General features: G+C 37.4%; 1 protein-coding gene across 5 annotated transcripts in view; it reads left to right on the forward strand.

The window, feature by feature from the left end:
- Positions 1-23200, forward strand: part of USP42 (ubiquitin specific peptidase 42) — a 72386-nt gene that overhangs the window by 27855 nt on the left and 21331 nt on the right. For 4 of the 5 annotated variants that reach the window (XM_049111144.1, XM_025426237.3, XM_049111146.1 and 1 more), the window contains one exon: positions 1550-1750. The exons of the other annotated variant lie outside the window; for it this stretch is intronic. In XM_049111144.1, the coding sequence (XP_048967101.1) occupies positions 1550-1750 (201 nt within the window). The remainder of the gene's footprint in view (positions 1-1549; positions 1751-23200) is intronic. 5 annotated transcript variants of the gene reach the window in all.

The raw sequence follows: 23200 nt of genomic DNA on the forward strand, positions 1-23200 counted from the left end.
TGGTGTGATTTGCTGAAGGTGTTTCAGTGGGAGGAGAGTTTATATCACAAAATAAACAATTCAGTGTTACACATAGAGTTTAAAGATTTTCACCAGCAAGACCTTCCCACAGCACTTCTTTTCACTGACTTGAACTTCCCATTACTTGCTGGGGTTCCTTTCCGTCCCTCAAGCCTTAGCTCACAGCACCCTGCCATGCCCTTTCTGGAGCCCTTGTCCCACTCTCCGCAGACTCATTTCCTTTTTCCTAATTTTGCTTTCCATTCCCACTGAACTGAAGCCTACCTTTGCATACTTATTACCCATTAATTTCTTAGTTAAAATAGAGAGCCATCTGGTGAGGCGTTTCCATCTCCCAGTAGTGCCAAGGAACTGGCAAACTTGAAAAAGTAGTCCTCAGATCAATGATCAAACTTTCCTAAATAAGTTGTTTTTGAGCTTTATACCTGATTTCTCTAGCATAGTTATCATTAATAATCTGTTTATAAATCTTGAAAATAAACATCTTTTTAGACTACTTAGAGCATACTTGTGCATGGATGGTGGTGCCCAAGAAACAGCCTGAGTTCAGAGCCTGTTTCTTTTCTGGTAAAATAAGAATGATATCACTACTAACTCTTAGAATTGAGACTGTCTGACAGCTAATAAGGAAGGACTCAATATGTGGAGTGCTGGTGGAGAGGACAGTGATGATGGTGGTACTGAATAGAAGCATCCAAGCAGATGTTGTAGAGAGTGGACTCATCCTGGATTTTCTATAGATTGTGTTGGAAAATTTTTAAGTAGATCTCAAAGAGCGATTATGGTGAACTCTCATGTACCATCAGTCAATGTTGACATTTATCAACTCATAGCCAATTATACCTTCACCCATTTACTCCCCTGTCATTGTAAAGCAAATCCAAGACTTTGTATTTCATCTATGAATATTCTAGTTTGCGTATCTAAAAAATTATTTTCTAAAATTTAAAGCATCAAAAAATAAAATAAAATATAATTTAAAGCATCTTTAAATTAAAACTCCAGCCAATGTTAACATTTCTGATTGTCAAAAAAATTTTTTTACCATTTCATTTGTTGAAATCAACATCAAAACAAGGTCTATACTTTGCATTTGGTGGATGTCTTTAAGTTTCTATTAACACACCCCCTTTGGTCTGTACTATTGAAGAAACCAAATCATTTCAATTTCCCACATTCTAAGATCCTTCTTTTAAAATATCACTTTCTTCCCTGTATTTCTGGTAGCTGGTAAAAACCTAATCTTGAGGGACTCCTGGGTGGCTCAGCGGTTTAGAGCCTGCCTTCAGCCCAGGGTATGATCCTGGAGTCCTGGGATCAAGTCCCACATCAGGCTCCCTGCATGGAGCCTGCTTCTCCCTCTTCCTGTGTCTGTCTCTCTATGTCTCTCATGAATAAATAAATAAAATCCTTAAAAAAAAAACAAACTAATCTTGATCAGATTCAGTTTGATGTGTTGCTATTTATTTAGCTTGAGAAGCGTGCAAAGCTTTTTTTTTTTAAAAATATTTCTTGTTTGTTTTTCTAGCCCTAGGTGATGGCATTGCTCCTCCACAAAAAGTTCTTTTCCCATCTGAGAAGATTTGTCTTAAGTGGCAACAGACTCATAGAGTTGGAGCCGGGCTCCAGAATTTGGGCAATACCTGTTTTGCCAATGCAGCATTGCAGTGTTTGACTTACACACCACCTCTTGCCAATTACATGCTATCACATGAACACTCCAAGACATGTAAGTGTTCTGGGCTATGTTACTTGTGTGGTGTTGTGGTATGCTAACCTACTTTCATTTTTTTCTCTGTAATGATAGTGAAGAATTAAGCCAAGAACTCTATGATCACTAGGAAACTGGTTTATTCTTTTAGAAACCATGGAAGAAGACTCTTAAGATTTGTATTCAGGTTTCATAAAAATCATTTTGCACCTAACTTGACCTGTGAAGTTATTTAAAAAGAAACATATTTTATCAGCATTTGCCATTTCTGAACCCCCTGCTGGCTTTCTACACTTGCTGAAAAATGTGACATTAATGTCTGTCACCAACAGCTTGGGACAAGCAGAATTAAGAAATCCTGTCTCTCCTGGCTTCTATCCTGTATTGTAAGGCTTGATTCATTTACAGGTTTGTAAGCCTTAGTGGAGAGGAACCTCTTGTTACAGCCCCCAACCTCCTGAAAATTCATACAGGACTTTAGTGTATGTGTGCGAGCTCAGTTTTCAACTAAAGGGCAGGAAATCAGTTAAAATATATCACGTCTTTAATAGGTGACAGCCAACTCAGTGGTTGACCAGTAAAATTTAGAATTTAGAAAATAACTAGTCTTTGAGGTTTGATCTTCTAAATATATTGTAAATATCCTTCATTCTTATAAACAGAGCCTCCCTGTCTTTTGATCCATATTAGTGCTGAGGTGTGTGTGCGTGCTATTCATTAATTATCAGGGTGAAAACTCCTTTTGCTGCTTCTTTTTGAATAGTCCTTTACTTGATGGAGAATTTAAACCAGTTCTTTTAAAACTGTTTACCCCTCCCCCAAAGAGCAAAATAATGCTTGTAAAGAATTTGGAAAGTACAGAAAAATTTAAAGAAACCAAAGGAAAATCACCTAGAATCTCACTGCCCAGAGGTGTTTGGTATGCCAAGGGCTTTTAAATTACAGAATGAACATTTTGTTTACCCTCATTTTCCCCCGAAATTCATAATTCATTCCCCACAGACAGCTTTCCCATTACTTTTGTGCTTAATGAAAGTAGCATGTGGATTAAAACCCAGTCCTGGCACCTGGGCCACAAGGGGCGAGACCAACAAAAAATTCAGAAGCTCCCAGTGTCCAAAGTTAGTGCCTATCTTTTATGCTATTGGTAGCTTTCATTTGCTTTCTATTGTTCCTTTATTTAGATATCTTGGGGCATGGTTATATACATGTTAGTTACATCTCTTTATTATATATGTGATTATATATTTTTCTTTGCTTAGGTTTATTGAGGTATAATTGACATACAGTAAATTGCACATACTTAAAATATATATTTGATACATTCTGACATTTGTATACTCTCATAAAACTACCACTACAGGGATCCCTGGGTGGCGCAGCGGTTTCGCGCCTGCCTTTGGCCTAGGGCGTGATCCGGGAGACCCGGGATCGAATCCCATGTCGGGCTCCCGGTGCATGGAGCCTGCTTCTCCCTCTGCCTGTGTCTCTGCCTCTCTCTCTCTCTCTCTCTCTCTCTCTGTGTGTGTGTGACTATCATAAATAAATAAAAATTAAAAAAAAAAAAACTACCACTACACTTAAGGTATTGAATATATTCATCACCCCTGAAGTTTCCTAGTGCTCCTTTGAAATCACTCCCATCCCTTCCACCCCAGGCAACCACTGATGTGTTTTCTGTCTACTGTAGATCAGTTTATATTTTTTAGAATGTCATATAATAGAATTACACAGGCATATATTCTTAAATTGTTTGAATTCTTTCATTTAGTGCAATTATTTTAACATTCCATGTTGTTGCGTGTATCAATAGTTTTTATTGTTGAGTAGTGTTCCATTGCATGGATGGTACCGCATTTTGTTTCTTTGTTCACCTACCTATTGATGGAATTTGGGTTCTTTCTCATTTGAGGCCCTCACAGATTAAGCTGCTATGAGCATTTATAAACAGGTCTTTATAAGGACATGTTTTCTTTTCTCTTGGGTAAATATCTAGGAGTGGAATGGTTCAGTCTTGTAGTATATGTTTGTTAACTTTAAGGTAAACTGCCAAGCTGTAGTTCCCAAAGGGATTCTGGTATTTTACATTCCCAGCAGCAGTGAGTGAAAGTTCCATTTACTCTGTATCTCCCCATAATATTTGATGTGGTCAGGCTTTCCAGCCTCAAGTCATTCTGATAAGTATGTAGTATAGCAAGAACTACCCTACTGTGGTTTTAAATTGTACTTCCCTAATGAGTAATGATGTTGAACATCTTTCCATATAGTTTATTGCCGTCTGTATACTCTTGGCTAAAGTGCCTGTTCATATCTTTTGATTTAAAATTGGGTAGTGTTCTTGTTGTTGAGTTTTGAAAGTTTTTTATATATTCTGGATACAAGTCTTTTATCGGATATGTAATTTGCAAATACTATCTTCCAGTCTGGAGAAGAATATTCTCTTCACACTGTTTTTTGAAGAGCATGTTTTAAGTTTTGAAGAATTTCACGTCATTATTTTTTCTTATCACTTGTATTTTAAGTGTTATATTAAGAAATCTTTGCCTCACCAGAGGTCTCAATGATTTTCTCTATATTTTAGAAGTTCTATAGTTTTAGCTTTTATATTGGTCAGTGATCCATTTTGAGTTAATTTTTATTAGTGGTGTGAAGAACGGATCGAAGGTCAGGTTTTTCAATATTGGATATCCAATTGTTCCAGCACTATTTGTTTGAAAGATAGTCCTTTCTCCACTAAATTGTCTTGCTTCTTTATCAAAAATCAATTGGCCGTATCTATATGGATCTATTTCTGGGCTCTATTCTGTTATGCTGACACTGTCTATCTTGACACCATAAGATGGCGGTCTTGATTACTATGTATTTAAAAGTTTTGGGGGATCCCTGGATGGCTCAGTGGTTTGGCGCCTACCTTCGGCCCAGGCGTGATCCTGGAGTCCTGGGATTGAGTCCCATATCAGGCTCCCTACATGGAGCCTGCTTCTCCCTCTGCCTGTGTCTCTGCCTCTCTCTCTCTCTGTCTCTCATGAATAAATAAAATCTTTAAAAAATAATAATAATAAATATATAAAAGTTTTGTAGTCAGGAAAGTCGTCCTCCATGTTCTTGTCCTTGTCCTTTTTCAAAGTTGCTTTGGCCATTCTTGGTCCTTTGCATTTCCAAGTGAATTTTGTGAACTTCTACAAAAAAGCTTCCTGAGGGCAGCCCTGGTGGTGCAGCGGTTTGGCGCCGCCTGCAGCCCAGGGTGTGATCCTGGAGACCTCGGATCGAGTTCGGCTCCCTGTGTGGAGTCTGCTTCTCCCTCTGCTTGTGTCTCTGCCTCTCTCTCTCTCTCTCTCTCTCTCTGTCTCTATGAATAAGTAAATAAAATCTTTAAAAAAAAAAAAAAGCTTCCTGAGATTTTGATTGACATTGTGTTGAATCTATGAATTAATTTAGGATGAGTTGACACCTAAACAGTATTATTTTCTGTCCTTAAACAAGGTGTATATCCCCATTTATTTAGGTTCTCTGTAATTTTTCTTAGCAATATTGCTTAATTGTCAATGTACAAATATAATGTGAACTTTTTTTTTTTTAAGATTTTATTTATTGGGATCCCTGGGTGGCGCAGCGGTTTAGCGCCTGTCTTTGGCCCAGGGCGCGATCCTGGAGACCCGGGATCGAATCCCACATCGGGCTCCCGGTGCATAGAGCCTGCTTCTCCCTCTGCCTGTGTCTCTGCCTTTCTCTCTCTCTCTCTCTCTCTCTCTCTCTGTGTGTGTGACTATCATAAATAAATTAAAAAAAAAAGATTTTATTTATTTATTCATGAGAGACACAGAGACAGAGAGAGGCAGAGACACAGGCAGAGGGAGAATCAGGCTCCATGCAGGGAGCCTGATGTGGGACTCGATCCTGGGTCTCCAGGATCAGGCCCTTGGCCGAAGGCAGGCGCTAAACCACTGAGCCACCTGGGCTGCCCCAATGTGAACTTTTAATTAAATCAGATTTATCTGCGTTTCATATTTTTGGAAGCTGTCAATGGTAATACTTTTTGAAGTTTAATTTCTAATTGTTTACTGCTAGACTCTAAAAATGCAAATGATTTTTGCATATTGGTCTTGAATCCTACAACCTTGGTAAATGTATTAATTATGGTAGTTTTGTTTGATTGTTTTAAGATTTCTTAACATTTTATATGGAGTCAGTCATGTGATCTATCGATAAGGACAATTTTACTTCATTTCCAGTCTGCATGCTCTATTTCTTGCTATGATTCACTGGCCAGGACCTCCATTACAGTGTTGGATGGATATGATGGAAGTAGATGTGACAACCATGTCTCCTTCTTCACTGTAGAGGGAAGACATTTTAGTCTTTCACTTTTACATACGTTGTTAGCTGGGGAATTTTCATAGGGGCACCAAGCGTTTGCTTGAATGCTAAGCCAAATTTGCATTCCAGAGGTGAGCCCAGCTTGGTCACGAGGCATTATGATTTCTGTACATCATTGAATTTGCTAAAAATTTTATGTTCATGATGAATAGTAATCTGTAGCTTCTTATAATTCCTTTTTCTGATTTTGGCATCAGGGTAATGGTGGCATCATGAAATATGTTGGGATTATTTACTTCTATTTCCCGGAAAACTTTGTAGAATTTGTGTTATTTCCTACTTAAATGTTTGATAGATTTCAGTGAAGCCATTGGGGCCCTGGAGTTTTCTCATGGGTAGGTTTTTAACTACGTATTTAATTTCTTTAATAGATATAGGCCTCTTTGGGTTATCTATTTTTTCATCAGGGACCTTTGTTAGTTTGTGTCTAAGGAATTTGTCTTACATGTCGAATGTACTAGCATAAAGTTGTTCATAATGTTCTGTTCTCCCTTTTTATTCATGTAGTATTGATCTCAGAAAATCAACTCTTGGTTTCATTGTTACTTTGTTTTGTTTCATTGATGTTTGTTATCTTTTTATTACTTTTTTTCCTACCTACTTTGGATTTAGTGCCCTAAACTAGTTTCTTAAAGGGGAAGCTTATAGGTCATTTAATTTGAGATCTTCTTTTCCATTCTGTTTAATGCCATAAATTCCCCTTGAAATGCTGCTTTACTTGTATTCCAGACATTTTGGTATTTCATGTATTCATTTTTATTCAGGTCCAGATACTTTCTAATTGCCTTTGCGATTATTTAGAGATGTGTTTAGTTGCCAGGTATTTTGAGGATTTTCCAGAAATTGTCCTGTTACTGGATTTTAACTTAATTCTCTTGTGGTCAGGGGATGTATTTTTTATTGTTTGAGTACTTTTAAACTTGCGACTCGTGTTATGCACCAGAACATGGTCTAGCTTGGTAAATGTCCCATGTGTACTTTATAAGGATGTGTTCTCTGCTGTGTTGTGTGGAGTTTCTCCATGATGGTCAATTACTTGGTAGTGTTGTTGAGGCTGTCTTCTGTTCCTTACTGCTTTTCTGGCTACTGTCAAATTTTGAGAGAGGTCTGTTGAAATCAAATATATTTGTGAATTTGTTTTTTCTTTGTTTTGTCAGTTTTGCCTCGTGTTTTGGAGCTTTGTCATTTAAGATTATTATGACCTCCTTGATGAAATGACCTATTCATAATTGACAAAATTACCCTCTTTATCCCAGTAATGTGCTTGGTTCTGAAATCTACTTTGATATAAATAGAGCCCCTCCAGTTTGCTTATGACTAATGCTAGTATGGTATACCTTTTTCCATCTTTTACCTTTAACCTATTTGTGTCTATGCTTAAAGTGGATTTTTTGTATAGATAGCCCATAATGTAATTTTTTAAACAATCTCTGCATTTTATCTTGGGGTGTAACCCATTTGTATTTAATGAGATTAATTGATAAGGTTGGGTTTAAATTACCATCTTGCTGTTTGTTTTCTCTTTGTCCTATTCTTTGTACCCTTTTTCATCTTTTTCTGCCTTTTGGAGTAATTTTATGATAATCTTTATTGGCATATTTTCTGTAACTTTGTTTCCTTTTTTTAGTGTGGCTTTAGGGTTTGTCATACTTCTTTAAATGATCAGTTTGCCTTCAAGTAATATTTCACTTGTGTATTGTAAAGACTTGGTGACAGTGTACTTTCATCTCCCCTCTCGTGGCGTTTGTGCTGTTGTCGTCATACATTTTATTTCTACTTGTGTTATAATCACACAGTATATTGTTTATTTTTGCCTTAAACAAATTATAAAGGTTTTGCTTTAAATAGTTCAGATGTGTTTAGAAATCTTTTGTATTTACCTATATAGTTATCGTTTCCAGTGCTTTTTAATTCCTTTATGTGGATTTAGATTTCCATCTACTTGTTTCCTTATGGCTGAAGGACTTCCCTTAACTTTGCTTGCTGGTGATGAACTCTGCTTTTAGTTTTATATGTTTGTTTTATTCTCAGTCTGAAATGTCCTTATTTTTTGCCTTTTTAAAAGTTAACTTTTTTGTTTTGAGGTAATTGTAGATTCAGTGCATTTGTAAGAATGACACAGAGACCTCTTGTGTACCTTACCCAGTTTCTCCAGTGGTGGTAACACTGTATTTCAATATCTCAACCAGGATGTTGACATGGATACAGTCCCGATACAGAACATTTCTATCATTATAGAATCCCTCATGTTCCCCTTTTATAGCCACGCCCACTTTCTTTGTGCCCTGATGTCCTCCTTTAACCCCTAGCAACTACTAATCTGTTTTTCATTTCTATAATTTTGTCGTTTTTAGAATGTTATGTATATACATTAGGTTGTGCAGTATTTAACTTTTATGGATTTGCTTTTTCATTCAGCATAATTCTCTGAAGATTCATTTAGGTTGTATGTACTAATAATTTGTGGGGTTTTTTTTTTGTTTTTGTTGTTGAGTAGTACTCCATAGTATGGATGTACCATGGCTTGTTTTAAGCACTCATCCACAGAAGGACATCTGGGTTATGCCCAGTTTGGGGATATTATGAATGGAGCTGCTCTGAGCATTAGAGTGTACAATATACGTGTGAACATGTCTTTATTTCTCTGGAATAAATGCCTAGGATTGCAATCACTGGGTCATATGGTAGTTGCATGATTAATTTTACAAGAAACTACCAGTTTTCCAGAGTGGCTGACCATTTTACAGTCCTACCAGCAATATATGGGAGTTCTAGTTTCTGTGTATGTTTGCCAGCATTTGGTGTTATCACTATTTTTCATTTTAGCCATGTTGATAGGTAGATAATGATAACTTCTTGTGGGTTATTATTTTTTTAGATTTTATTTATTTATTCACAAGAGACACAGAAAGAGAGGCAGAGACACAGGCAGAGGGAGAAGCAGGCTCCATGCAGGAAGCCCAATGTAGGACTCGATCCTGGGACTCCGGGATCATGCCCTGAGCCAAAGGCAGACGCTCAACTGCTGAGCCACCCAGGCGTCCCTATTTTTTTTTTTTTTTTTAAGATTTTATTTATTTATTCATGAGAGACAGAAAGGCAGAGACATAGACAGAGGGAGAAGCGGGCTTCTTGCAAGGAAGCCCGATGTGGGACTTGATCCCTGGACCCAGAAACATGCCCCCAAAGGCAGATGCTCAACCACTGAGCCACCCAGGGATCCCACCTTCTTGTGGTTTAGATTTGCATTTCTCTAATGCCTAAAGGTCTCGAACATCTTTCTGTGTGCTTATTTGCCATCTGTATATCCTCTATGGTGAAGTACCTCTTGGCTGTCTTTTGTTCTTTATGGCATTCTTTGTTTTTATACTGTTGAGTTTTAAGAGTTCTTTATGTAATTTAGAAACCAGGCCTTTGTTGGATATGTAGGTTCCAAATAATTTCCCCCAGCCTGAGGCTTGTCTTTTCATCCTTTTAACAAGGTCTTTCACAGAACAAAAATTTTTAATTTTGGCAAGGTGTCTTACTTTTTCCTTTTATGGATTGTGCTTATGATGTCAAGTTTAAGATCCCTTTGCCTAGCTCTTGATTCTGGAGATTTTCTCATATTTTTTTTCTAAAAGTTTTATAGTTTGACATTTTACATTTAGGTCTGTGATCCATTTAAGTTAATTTTTGCATAGTGTGAGGTTAGGGTGAAGTCAATTTTTTGTCTCAAATGCCTTTTAGCCACTGCACACACCATTTGTTAAAAAGGCTATCTTTCCTCTATTGAATTGCTTTTACACCTTTGTAAAAAACCACCTGGACATATTTGTGTGTTTCTATTTCTGGGTTTTCTGTTCTATTCTGTTGAGGTATATGTCTGTCTCTCCACGTAGTTTTGCAGTTGTAGCTATGTAACAAGTCTTGATATCAGATAGAATGATTCCAGCCATGTAGTCTCTTTCAAAATTGTTTTAGCTATTCTCATTTTTCTGTCTTATCATATAAAGTATAAAATAATAGCGTCTATATCTACAAAAAAATCCCCCTGCGATTTTGATAGGAGTCGTGTGAAACCTTCTCAGTTTGGGGAGGGAGAATTGACACCTTTACTTATGTTGACATTTTCAATCTATGAACATGGTATGTCTATTTATTTAAATCACCTTTACTTTCACCCCTGTTGTGTAGTGTTAGGATGTTTTGTCTTATTAGATTTATGTGAATTTTTTTTATTTTTTGAGGGGTTGTAAGTGGCATATTTTTAATTTTGGTATCCACATGTTTATTGCTGGCATATAAAGATACATTTTATTTTCATATGTTGATCATATCAACTGTGACCTTGCCAAACTCCATGATTAGTTCTAGGCATTTTTGTTTGTTTTCTTTTTGTAGTGTTCTTGGATTTTTCTAATAGTCATGTTATATGCAAGTATGGACAGTTTTACTTATTCTTTTTTTTTTTTTTTTTTCAGTTTTACTTATTCTTTACTGATTGGTATGCTTTTTATTTCCTTTTTTTATTTCACTGGCTAGAACTTTGAGCAGAGTGGACATCCTTGCCTTGTTTCTGATATTAAGGAAAGGAGCATTTAGTTTGATATTAGCGGTAGGTTTTTTGGTACATGCTCTTTATTAAGTTAAAGAAGCTTTCTGGATTTCTTTTTTTCTGACTTCTGCTGTCTGTCATGAATAAGTGTTGATTTTTGTCAAATCCTTTGTCAATATTAATTGATATGATCATGGGATGTTTAGTTTTTAGTTTGTTAATATGGTGGATTATACTGGTAGAGTTTCCAATATTGAGTCCTCTTTGTATCCCTGGAGTAAATTCCATTTGGTCATGATGTATAATTACTATTTTAAGTTTTTGTTTTAATTTCCCGGTACTCATCATGACAAGTACATTGCTTAATCCCCATCACCTATTTCACCATTGCCCCACTTACCTCCCCTCAGATAACCATCAGTTTGTTGCCTTTAGTTAGAGTTTGTCTCTTTTCCCTTTTCTTGTTTGATTTTTGAAATTACACATGTGAGTGAAATCATATGGTATTTGTCTTTATCTGACTTTTTATACTTAACATTTTGCTCTCTAGGTCCATTCATGTCATTGCAAATGGTAAGATTTCATTCTTTTTTAATGGCTGAATAATATACCACATCTTCTTTATCTGTTCATCAACTAATGGACACTTGAGCTCCTTCCATATCTTGGCTATTGTAAATAATGTTGCTACAAACATAGGGGTGCATGTATCCCTTTGAATTCTTTGGGTAAATATCCAGTAGTGCAATTGTGGGATCATAGGATAATTATATTTTTAATTTTTTGAGAAATCTCCATACTGTCTTCTATCTTCTAGAGTGGTTGCACCAGTTTGCATTTCCACCAATAGTGCAAGAGGGTTCCTTTTTCTCCTTATCCTTGCCAACACTTGTTTCTTGCATTGTTGATTTTAGTCATTCTGATAGGTGTGAGGTGATATCTAATTGTAGATTTGATTTGCATTTCCCTGATGGTAAGTGAGGATGAGCATCTTTTCATGTATCTGTTGGCTATCTGTAGGTCTTTGGAGAAATGTGTGTTCATGTCTTCTGCCCATCTTTTAATTGCATTATTTATTTTTTGAGTGTTTGAGTTTTATAAGTTCTTTATATGTTTTGGATTCTAGCCCTTTATTGACTATGTCATTTGCAAATATCTTCTCCCATCCAGTGGGTTGCCTTTTAGTTTTGTTGATTGTTTCCTTCACTGTGCAGAAGCTTTTTATTTTGATTAATCCCAATAGTTTATTTTTGCTTTTGTTTCCCTTGCCTCAGGGGACCTATCTAGAAAAAAGTTGTTATAGCCAATGTCAGAGAAATTACTACCTGTGCTCTCTTCTAGGATTTTTATGATTTCAGGATTCATTTTTAGGTCTTTAATACATTTTGAATTTATTATTGTATCTGGTGTAAGAGAGTGGTCCAGTTTCATTCTTTTGCATGTTGCAGTTAGTTGTGTTTTCCTAACACCATTTGTTGAAGAGACCATCTTTCTCCCATTCTCCTGCTTTGTCAAAGATTAATTGATCATATAGTTGTGGGTTTGTTTCTGGGTTTTCTATTCTGTCCTGTGTGTCTGTTTTTGTGTCAGTACCATACTGTTTTTAAGATTGCTTTGGCTATTCTGGGCCTTTTGTGGTTCCATACAAATTTTAGGATTGTTTGTTCTAATTCTGTGAAAAATGCTGTTGGTATTTTAATAGGGATTGCATTAAATGTGTAAATTGCTTTGCATAATATAGACATTTGAACAATATTTGCTTCAGTCCATGAGCATAGAATGCCTTCCCATCTCTTTGTGTCCTCTTCAAGGTCTTTCAACAATGTTTTGCAGTTTTCAGTCAGAGTACAGGTCTTTTTTTTTTTTTTTTTTTTTAAGATTTATTTTTTTGAGGGGGGGAGGGAGAGAACAGCAGGGGGAGCAGGAGAAGGAGAAGCCCCGCTGAGCAGGGAGCCCAATGCGGGGCTTGATCCCAGGACCCTGGGATCATGACCTGAACCGAAGGCAGATACTTAACCTGAGCCACCCAGGCACCCTAGAGTACAGGTCTTCTACTTCTTTAGCTAGATGTCTTACTATTTTCGGTGCAGTTGTAAATGGATTTGTTTTCTTAATTTCTGTTTCTGCTGCTTTGTTACTTGGGTATAGAAATGCAGCATGATTCTGTAGACTGATTTTGTATCCTGCAACTTTACTGAATTCATGTATCAGTTATAGCAGTTTTTTGGTGGAGTCTTTTGGGTCTTCTACATATAATATGTCATCTGCAAATAGTGAATGTTTTACTTTTTCCTTACTGATTTGGATGCCTTTTATTTCTTTTTGTTGTTTGATTGCTGTAGCTAGGAGTTCCAGTACTATGTTGAATAACAGTGTTGAGAGTGGATATCCCTATCTTGTTCCTGACCCTAGAGAAAAAACTCTGTTTTTTTTCCCATTAAAGATGATATTAACTGTGGGGTTTTCATACATGGCTTCTATTATGTTGAGCTATGTTCCCTCTAAACCTACTTCATCAAGGTGTTTATCATGAAAGGATGTTTTACTTTGTCAAATGCTTTTTCTGCATCTGTTGAAATCAAATAGTTCTTTTCCTTTCTCCTATGGATGTGATGTATCACGTTGATTGATTTGTGAATATTGAACTACCCTTATAACTCAGGAATAAATCCCACTTGACTGTGGTGAAAGAGTCTTTTAATGTATTATTGGATTTAGTTTGCTAGTATTGTGTTGAAGAGTTTTGCATCTGTGTTCATTAGAGATACTGGCCTGTCATTTCTTTTTTAGTGGTGTCTTTATCTGGTTTTAGTATCAGGATAATGCTGGCCTCATGGAAGGAAAACTTCCAACTTCATTCTTTATCCGTTTGTTTTTTGGAATAGTTTGAAAAGAATAGGTATTAACTCTTCTTTAAATGTTTGGTATAGGGAATCCCTGGGTGGCTCAGCAATTTAGCACCTGCCTTTGGCCCCGGGTGTGATCCTGGAGTCCTGGGATCGAGTCCTACGTCGGGCTCCCTGCATGGAGCCTGCTTCTCCCTCTGCCTGTGTCTCTGCCTCTTTCTCTGTGTCTCTCATGAATAAATAAAATCTTAAAAAAAAAAAAAAAAAAAGCTTGGTATAATTTGCCTGTGAAGCCATCTGATGGTCCTGGACTTTTGTTTGTTGGGAGTTTTTTGATTGCTGATTCAATTTCTTTGCTGGTAATATATCTGTTCAAATTTTTCTATTTTTTCTTGATTCAGTTTTGGGAAGTTCTGTATTTCTAGGAACTTAATCTGTTTCTTCTAGGTTGTCCAGCTTGTTGGCAAATAGTTTTTCATGACATTCTCTTATGATTGTTTATATTTCTGTGGTGTTTGTTGTTATTTCTCCTCTGTCATTTTCATTTTATTTATTTGAGTCCTTTCTCTTTTTTTCATGATAAGTCTGGCTACAGGTTTATCAGTTTTAATTTTTCTTTTTTTTTTTTTTAAGATTTTATTTATTTATTCATGAGAGACAGAGAGAGGGAGAGAGAGGCAGAGACACAGGCAGAGGGAGAAGCAGGCTCCACGCAGGTAGCCTGACATGGGACCCGATCCCGTGTTTCCAGGATCACGCTCTGGGCTGAAGGTGGTGCTAAACCGCTGAGCCCCCCAGGCTGCCCAGTTTTGGTTTTTTTTCAAAGAACCAGCTCTTGGTTTCATTGATCTGTTGTATTATTTTTTAGTTTCTTTTTTTTTTTTTTTTTTTTTTTTTTTTTTTTTTTTTTTTTTTTTTTAGACTTTATTTATTTATGATAGTCACAGAGAGAGAGAGAGAGGCAGAGACACAGGCAGAGGGAGAAGCAGGCTCCATGCACCGGGAGCCCGACGTGGGATTCGATCCTGCGTCTCCAGGATCGCGCCCTGGGCCAAAGGCAGGCGCCAAACCGCTGCGCCACCCAGGGATCCCTTATTTTTTAGTTTCTATATAATTTATTTCTGTTCTGATTTATATTATTTCCTTCCTTCTGCTGGTTTTAGGTTTTGGTGGTGGTTCTTTTTCTAGCTCCTTAGGTGCCCAAGAGTAGATTATTTGAGATTTTTCTTGCTTCTTGAAGTAGGTCTGTATTCCTATAATCTTCCCTCTTAAAACTGTTTTCGCTGTATCCCAGAGCTTTTAAACTGTTGTGTTTTCATTTTCATTTGTTTACATGTATGTTTGATTTTTTTCTTTTATTTCCTTGGTGACCCATTCATTTTTAGTAGCATATCACTTAGCATTCATGTATTTGTGGGCTTTTCAGATTTTATCCTGTGATTGACTTCTAATTTCATAGCGTTGTGGTCAGAAAAGATGCATGGTATGACTGGTCTTTTTTTTTTTTTTTTTTTTTTTTTTTTAAGATTTTATTTACTCATGAGAGAGAGAAGCAGGCCTCTCACAGGGAGCCCGATGTGGGACTCGATCCCGGGACTCCGGGATCACACCCTGAGCCAAAGGCAGATGCCTAACCAGTGAGCCACCCAGGTGTCCCAACTTTGCCCAACCAGTGAGCCATCCAGGTGTCCCAACTTTTGTCTTTTTAAATTTGTTGAAGCTTGTTTTGTGGGCTAATATGTGATCTGTTCTGGAGATTATTGCATGTGTATTCTGCTGTTCAGGAAGGAATGTTCTGAATATATTCATTAAATCCATTTGATCCAGTGTGTCATTCAAAGACATTGTTTCCTTCTTGACATTCTGTTTAAAAGACCTGTTTGTTGATGTAAGTAGGATGTTAAAGTCTCCTACTATTACTGCATTGTTATCCGTTCCTTTATGTTATTAACTGTTTTATTTATTTAGGTGGTCCCATGTTGGGTGCATAAATAATTACAATTGCTATATCTTCTTGTGGATTGTCCCTTTTATTATTATATAGTGTGCTTCTTTTTCTCTTTTTACAGTCCTTGTTTTAACATCCATTTTGTCTCATATAAATATTGCTACTCAGGCTTTCTTTTGACATCCATTTGCATGATGAATATTTTTCCTAATTTGCAGGTGTCTTTAGGTCTAAAATGGGTCTTTTGACACACCTGGGTGGCTCAGTGGTTGAGTATCTGCCTTTGGCTCAGGTCATGATCCCAGGATCCTGAGACTGAGTCCTGCATCAGTCTCCTTACAGGGAGCCTGCTTCTCCCTCTGCTTATGTCTCTGCCTCTCTCTGTGTCTTTCATGAATAAATAAATAAAATCTTTAACAAAAAATAGTAAAATGAGTTTTTTTGTAGGCAGCATATAGGTGGATCTTGGTTTTTTATCCATTATGTCACCCTGTGTCTTTTGATTGAAGTATTTAGTTCATTTACATTCAAAGTAATTATTGATAGGTATGTGTTGATTTTATTACTCATGTTATTACTTGTTTTGTGGGGTTTTTTTTGTTTGTTTTTTTAAAGATTTTATTTATGAGAGACACAGAGAGAGAGAGACAGAGACAGAGACACAGGCAGAGGGAGGAGCAGGCTCCATGCAGGGAGCCCGATGTGGGCTGAAGGCGGCGCTAAACCGCTGAGCCACCTGGGCTGCCCATTTGTTTTGTGGTTGTTTTTGAAGATTTTCTCTGATTCTTGTCTTTTTTCTTGGTTTGCTGGTTTTCTTTAATGATATATTTGGATTTTTGTCTTTATTCTTGGCAAAATTATTAGTGGTTTTTGATTTGTAGTTATCATTAGATTTATATGTAACATCTACATGTAGCAGTCTAATATATGAAGTGGGTGATTAAGTTTTAACCTGTTCTTTACTCCTCCCCATGTTTTAGGTATGTGGTGTCATATTTTACATCCTTTTGTTTTGTTTCTTGGCTGATTTTTGCAGAATTACTCATTTTTACTGCTTTTTCCTACCTTCATATAATCATTTTTGGTCTTTCCACTCAAAGAGTCCCATTTAATATTTCTTGCAGGACTGGTTTAGTGCCCACAAACTCCTTTAGTTTTTGTTTATCTGGGGAACTCTTTCTCCTTCCATTCTGAATGATAGCCTTGCTGGATAGAGTATTCTCGGCTGCAGGTTTTTCCCATTCAGAAATATATACTTTAAATATATTATGCCACTTCTTTCTGTCTTAGAAAATTTCTGCTGAAAAATCTGATAGCCTTATAGGGGTTTCTTTTGTATGTAACTGTCTTCTTCTGTCTTGTTGCTTTTAATAGTTATTCTTTATTACTATATTTTGTCATTTTAATAACAGTATGTTTTGGTGTATATCTGCTTTTGTTGGTTTTTTTTGGGGGGGGGGGTTCTCTGTGCCTCTGAATCTGGATATCTTTTTCCTTCCCCAGGTTAAGGAACTGTTCAGTTATTATTCAAATAAATTCTCTGCCCCCTTTTCTCTTCTTCTTCTGGAATCTCTGCAATATAAACATTATTATGTTTGATGTAGTTACTGAGTTCCCTAAGTCTGTTCTCATCTTGCATAATTCTTTTCTCTGTCTTTTGTTTAGCTTGATTACTTTCCATTACTCTTCTTCCAGGCCATTAATTTGTTCCCCTGCTTTTTCCAGCCTGTTCATTCCATCAAGCATGTTTCTCATTTTGTTTATTGAGTCCTTTATCTCTGCTGTGTTATATCCCTTATCTCTGTGTTAATGGTCTCACTGATGTCTTTTCTGAAATCCAGTGAGTATCTTTATGATAATTGCTTTAAATTCTCCATCAGTCATGTTACTTATAACTGTTTTTGCTTAGATCTCTGACTGTGTCTTCTCATTTAGTCTAAGTCTCTGTGCCTGTTTCTTTGTGTTAGGAAAGTTACCATGGCTCCTGGTTCTTGAAAGTAGTGGCCTTATGAAGAAGAGGTTCTGGGGGCACCTGGCTGGCAGGCTCACTACTTAGTGGGGAGTCTGCTTCTCCCTCCATCCCTCATCCCACTGTACCTGCGCTCTCTCTCATGCATGCACATTCTCTCTCAAATAAATAAAATCTTTAAAAAAAGAGAGAGAGTTCCTGTAGTGCCCAGCAGTGTAATATCCCCTGTTCCCCCAAGGCCTGGCACTTTTGGGATGTCTCCAGTGTGTGCTATGTTCATTCTGCTGTTGTATTTTGGTCACTTTATCTTTCATCCAGTTGTCTGCAGAGACTCTCTTTGCCTATTGTGGGCAGTGTTTGGTCCCTGGCTTGAATGTGACAACTTTTTTTACTATATGTGCTCTGGTCTGCTAGTAAAATGAGATGTGTTACTGCTACCACCTGGAACCAAGGTCTCACGAAACACCCTGGTGAGAAGACGTGGTGGCAGGAGTTTGGGCTGGTCTTCTGAGGAGAGGGACCTGCCACACTGGGACTGAGGGAATTGTAACTGGGAAGGGTGGTTCTTCCAGAGCACAAGGCAGCTTGGTGTAAGTAAGCAAGTTACAGTGTGGTAGTGTGGGTGCTGCACTGATTCCCACAAGTGTCTCTGTGTTTATGCTGAGGGTCAAAGAGGACAGTGGTGCTGGCCAGTTCCTTCATTCCTTAGGGGGTCTCTCCCTGAACAGTTTCTCTGGGCCGTTCTTCGAGGTGAGCAACTAATCTCCCTGCTGTGTGCCCCAGGCCTTCTTCAGATGGCTGTTTGCCCTGTCTTTTCTCCAAGAGCCCCACTGGTGTCTTTGGAGCTCTACCAGAGCCAAGCACTCTGACCTTTAAAACTCCAGGGTTTAAGTGCCCTTGGTTGTAAGAACTCATGAAATTTGGACCCTTTTGCTTTCCAAGCCAGTTGCTCTGGGAATTTGTCTTCCCCACACACTGTCCCGTGTGCTAATTTGTCTCTCACCCTTCTTTGACACTACAGCTCCCTCCCCACAGCAGTTGCCGCATTTTCTCTTCCAATCTGGGTCTTTGCACTTCCTGCCTGGGTCTCTGTACTTCCTGCCTTCTTCATTTGGCTTCTTCTCCCCCTTCAGTTGTGGAGTTTGTTCTGCCATCCTCAGATTGATTATAGGATATTTAGGATGATTTGATAGTTGTCTTGTATTTATGGGGATGAGGAGAACCTAGAGTCCTCCTACTTGGCTGCCATCTCCCTTCTCTCTTCTGATCTGTAGTTATTTTTATATTTTGTTGAATTTTATTTGTAATATTTCATTGTTTTTATGTATCTATTCATGAGAGATATTGGTCTGCAATTTTCTGCTTTTGTACCATTTTTATTTGGTTTGGTGTCAGGGTAATACTAACTTTACAAAATGAATTGGGGATATTTTTCTGTACTTTTGAAGAGATTGTGGAGAATTGATGTAAATTCTTATTTAAACATTTGGTAGAATTTATCAGTGAAACTATATTGGCATGGAGATTTCCTTTTAATGAGTTTTTAAATTACAAATTTAATTTTTGATATCTGCAGGGTCTGTATTGTTATCCTTGGTTTTGTTTCTAATACTGGTAGTTGCTATAAATTTTTCTTTCAGTGCTGCTTTTTTGTGTGTTCAAATTTTTGATATGTTGTTTTTATCATTTTCATTCAGTTCAGTGCATTTAAAAATTTCCCATGAGTCTGTTCTTTGATCCGTGGATTATATAGAAGCGTGTTATTTAGTTTCCAGATGTTTATTGGTTTTCTTATTTCTAATCTCTAGTATGATTCCAATGTGGTAGAAAACATATCTTTTATTATTTCAATTCTCTTAAATATTTTGAGGTTTGTTTTGTGGCCCAGGATATGGCCTGTCTTGGTGTATGTTCCATGAATGCTTGGAATGAATTTGTGTTCTGCTTTTGTGTGAAGGGTTCTATAAACTGACCATATCCCATTGGCTGATGATACTGCCGAGTTCTGTATCCTTGCTGATTTTCTATTTCAATCATTTATTTACAGAAGGATGTTGAGGTTTCCAGCTGTAGTTGTGGATTTCTTTATATCTGTTTTCAGATTTCTTTATATCTGTTTTCAGTTCTATCAGAATTTGGTCCTTGTATGTTGCAGCTTTGTTGCTTGGTACAAATACATTTAGGATTGCTAAATGGATGGAATTTTTATAATGTCCATTCTCTGGTAGCTTTCTTTGCTCTGAAGTCTGCTTTATCTGCTATTAATATAGCTGTTTTTTACTTTCTTTGAGTTAATAAACATTAATTATGTTTTGCATGGCATATCTTTTTTCATCCTTTTTCCTTTGGCCTGCCTACATTGTTACATTTGCCCTGAGTTTCTTGTAGATATCATATGGTTGAGCCATGTTTTTTTTTTTTTTTTAAGATTTTATTTATTTATTCATGAGAGACACAGAGAGAGAGTGGCAGAGACACAGGCAGAGGGAGAAGCAGGCCCCATGCAGGGAGCCTGAAGCGGGACTCGATTCCGGGACCCCAGGATTATACCCTGGGCCGAAGGCAGGCGCTAAACCGCTGAGCCACCCAGGGATCCCTAAGTCAGGTTTTTTTTTTTTTTTTTTTAAGGATTTTATTTATTCATAAGAGACATAGAGAAGCAGAGACATAGAGGGAGAAGCAGGCTCTCACAGGGAGCCTGATGCGGAACTCGATCCCCAGACACAGGATCATGCCCTGAGCCAAAGGCAGACGCTCAGCCACTGAGCCGCCCAGGCGTCCCTCAGTCATGTTTTTCAATCTACTGTTGCTAATCTGGGTTTTTTAATTGGTGTATTTAAGAACATTTACATTTAAGTTTATTGACAGATCAGGACTTAAGTCTGTCCTTTGTGGGTTTTTTTAAGGTTTTATTTACTTATTTTACGGAGAGAGAGACAAGTGGGGGGAGGGAAAGAGATGAGCAGACTCCATGCTGAGTATGAAGTTTGACACAGGCTCCATCCCAGGACTCTGAGATCACAACCTGAGCCAAAACCAAGAGTCAGATGCCTCTGAGTCAGATCACAACCAACTGAGCCAACCAGGTGCCTCTTTTCTTCCTTTTAGATGTTGTAGGGTTTCTTTCTTTCTTTTCTTTTTTCAAATCATTTTGTTTTTGTTGAGAGAACTTCTCTTAGTCATTCTTTTAGGGTATGTCAGCTGGTGACAAATTTTCTTAGTTTTGCTTCATCTGAGAATGTCTTGATTTTGCCTTCATTCCTGAAAAGTGTTTCCACTGTACGTAGGATTCTGGGTTGACAGTCTTTTTCTTTCAGACCTTAAAAATTGGTTTGGCACTTCCTCTGGCCTCTATGGTTTTTTATCTGAAATCTTCAGTCATTTTTCTTTTGTTTATTTTATACACACACTTTTATAGGTAAGGTATTTTTTTCTTTCACTGCTTTCAAGATTCTGCCTTTTGTTTTCAGGAGGTTAATTTGGATATATTTTGGCATAGATTTCCTTTTCCCCTGTTGGAGCTTGCTCAGCTTCTTGAATCTATAGAGACTTCTTTAACCAAATTTGTGAAATTTTCAGGTTACATTTCTTGTAATATTTTTTGAGTGCAGCCTCGTCTCTCCTCTCTTTCTGGGAATCTGATGACATGTGTGCTAGATGTTTTGTTAGAGTCCCACAGGTCCCTAATGTCCTGTTCATTTTTCCCTCAGTCTGTTTTCTCTCTGTTATCCAGAGTAGATAATTTCTATTGTTCTGTCTTCATATTTACTGCTTCTTTCTTCTGTGATCTTCATTCTTCTGTCTAGCTTACCTACTAAGCTTATTTTGTTATTGTATTTTTCATTTCTCAAGTTTCAATTTGGTTTTTTTATGTTTCCTATTTCTTTGTTGAGTCTATATTTTTTATTTGTTTCTAGTGTGTTCATAATTATTTGTTGAACCATTTTTATCATGGCTCCTTTAAAACCTTTGTTAGATAATTCTAACATCTCTCACATCAGTGTTGGCCTCTTTTTATTGTCTTTTTTCACCAGGTTGAGAAATTCTTGGTTCTTGGTATGATGAGTGATTTTCAGCTGAAACCTGGACATTTTTGCATTAGAAATTTTATGTGGATCTTATCTAATGATTTTTTCAGCTGGTTTTCTATGATACCACTCTGGCAAAAGAAGTTGTATTAGAGTGAAATAGAAATCCAGCTTCCCTGTTCCATTGACACTCATGGTATATGGGACAGGGAGTTTGGAATTCCTCAGTCCTGCTCCCCGCCTGGTTTCCATTGACACCACAGTGGCTTTGCACTACTGGGTGATGATGAAAGTCCTGATTCTGAAACTACTCCAGTGGACAATTAGAGGGAGTCTTCTTTACTACCGGGGGAGGGGGATAGAAGTCTAGGCTCCTAACTTGATCTATGCTGTGGGATTTGGTGTGGTTTGTAATCACCCAGTGTGGATGAAAGGTCCAGCTCCTAATCCATCTTCTCTAACATTGTTCCAGTGGGTGAGTTGGGATGCCTCATTACAGCCTGGCAAGTGGAAGTTTAGCCTATGGACTTGGCCTTTGCTGGTCTAGGGGTCGGGGGTCGTAGTTTTTCTGTGGTTGTGGTTAGAGTAGAGAATTACTATTTAAAAGTTCACTGTCTCACTTCCTGGTCTTTTGGTAGAAGAAAGCAGGCTTTTACTGGGGCTTTGTTCTATTTGTTGGTGTTTCCAGGTTGCTGGCCTCTTCAGCCCTGGACTATAGGAGGCACAGAGAAAACCTAGGGAACATACCACAGTGTCATTCCTGGGGTTCCAGAGTCACTAGCTTGTCTTTTCCTCTCTCTCATGGCTTTCTTCTGTTTACTTTACATCCAGTGTCCAGGACTTGTGTACTTATGGAGGGAGGAGGGAAAGGAACTTCTATTCCATCTTCTCTGAAGTGAGAGTCTGTCTCATCTTTGCTTTTGAAAGATGTTTTCATGGGGTATAGAACTCTGTTGACATTTTTATCCTAATACCCAGATGTTACTGCACTGTCTTGTGTTGTTTCTGACAGGAAGTCTGTTGTCAATTTTACTGTTGTTTCTGTGTACATGTTTTTACTACGAACTGCTTTTATGATGCTCTCTTTATTACTGTTCTCAGCAGTCTGACTGGGTGGTTCCTTGTGTGGTTGTCTTTTGTCATCTTCTGTTTGGGATTTGTTGATGTTCTCAGATCTGTAAATGTACTGTTTCAAATTTGTGTGACTCTGGTCATTGAAAAAAAAAAGACTCTTATTTCTGTAGTTAAAACACTATTAACCTTTTCTGATGTATAGTTCTATGAATTTTAACACAGGTATAGATTCATGTAAACTACCACCTCTTCAGGACACAAAACTGTAGAATCACTCTAAAAATCTCCCTTATGCTCTCTGTAGACAGTAATTATTTCCTGAGCTATTTGTTCTGTCCTTTTAGACTCCCAATCACAAGTATATTTAGGAACTAACAGGAAGGAGTCCCACTGCTTACTGATTATCAGCTTATCTGTTTGTTGTTGTTGTTTGGGATTTCTGTGTTTCATTATGGATGATTTCTGCTGTTAAATCTTCAGGTTCACTGATCCTTTCTCCCCTTCTGTCTAATCAGTTGTTAATCTCTCCTGGTATGTTATTCATCTCAGAGATTCTACTTTTCATCTATAAAGTACATTTGGCTCTATTTCCATGGCTCCCTAACATGCTCGTGCTCTTTTCTAACTCCTTGAACATGTGACTATATGTATGATGTCTTTTTTAATGTCATTGTCTTTTGATTTTATTA

Source organism: Canis lupus, chromosome 6 (assembly GCF_003254725.2).
Source record: "Canis lupus dingo isolate Sandy chromosome 6, ASM325472v2, whole genome shotgun sequence".
Lineage (NCBI taxonomy): Eukaryota > Metazoa > Chordata > Mammalia > Carnivora > Canidae > Canis > Canis lupus.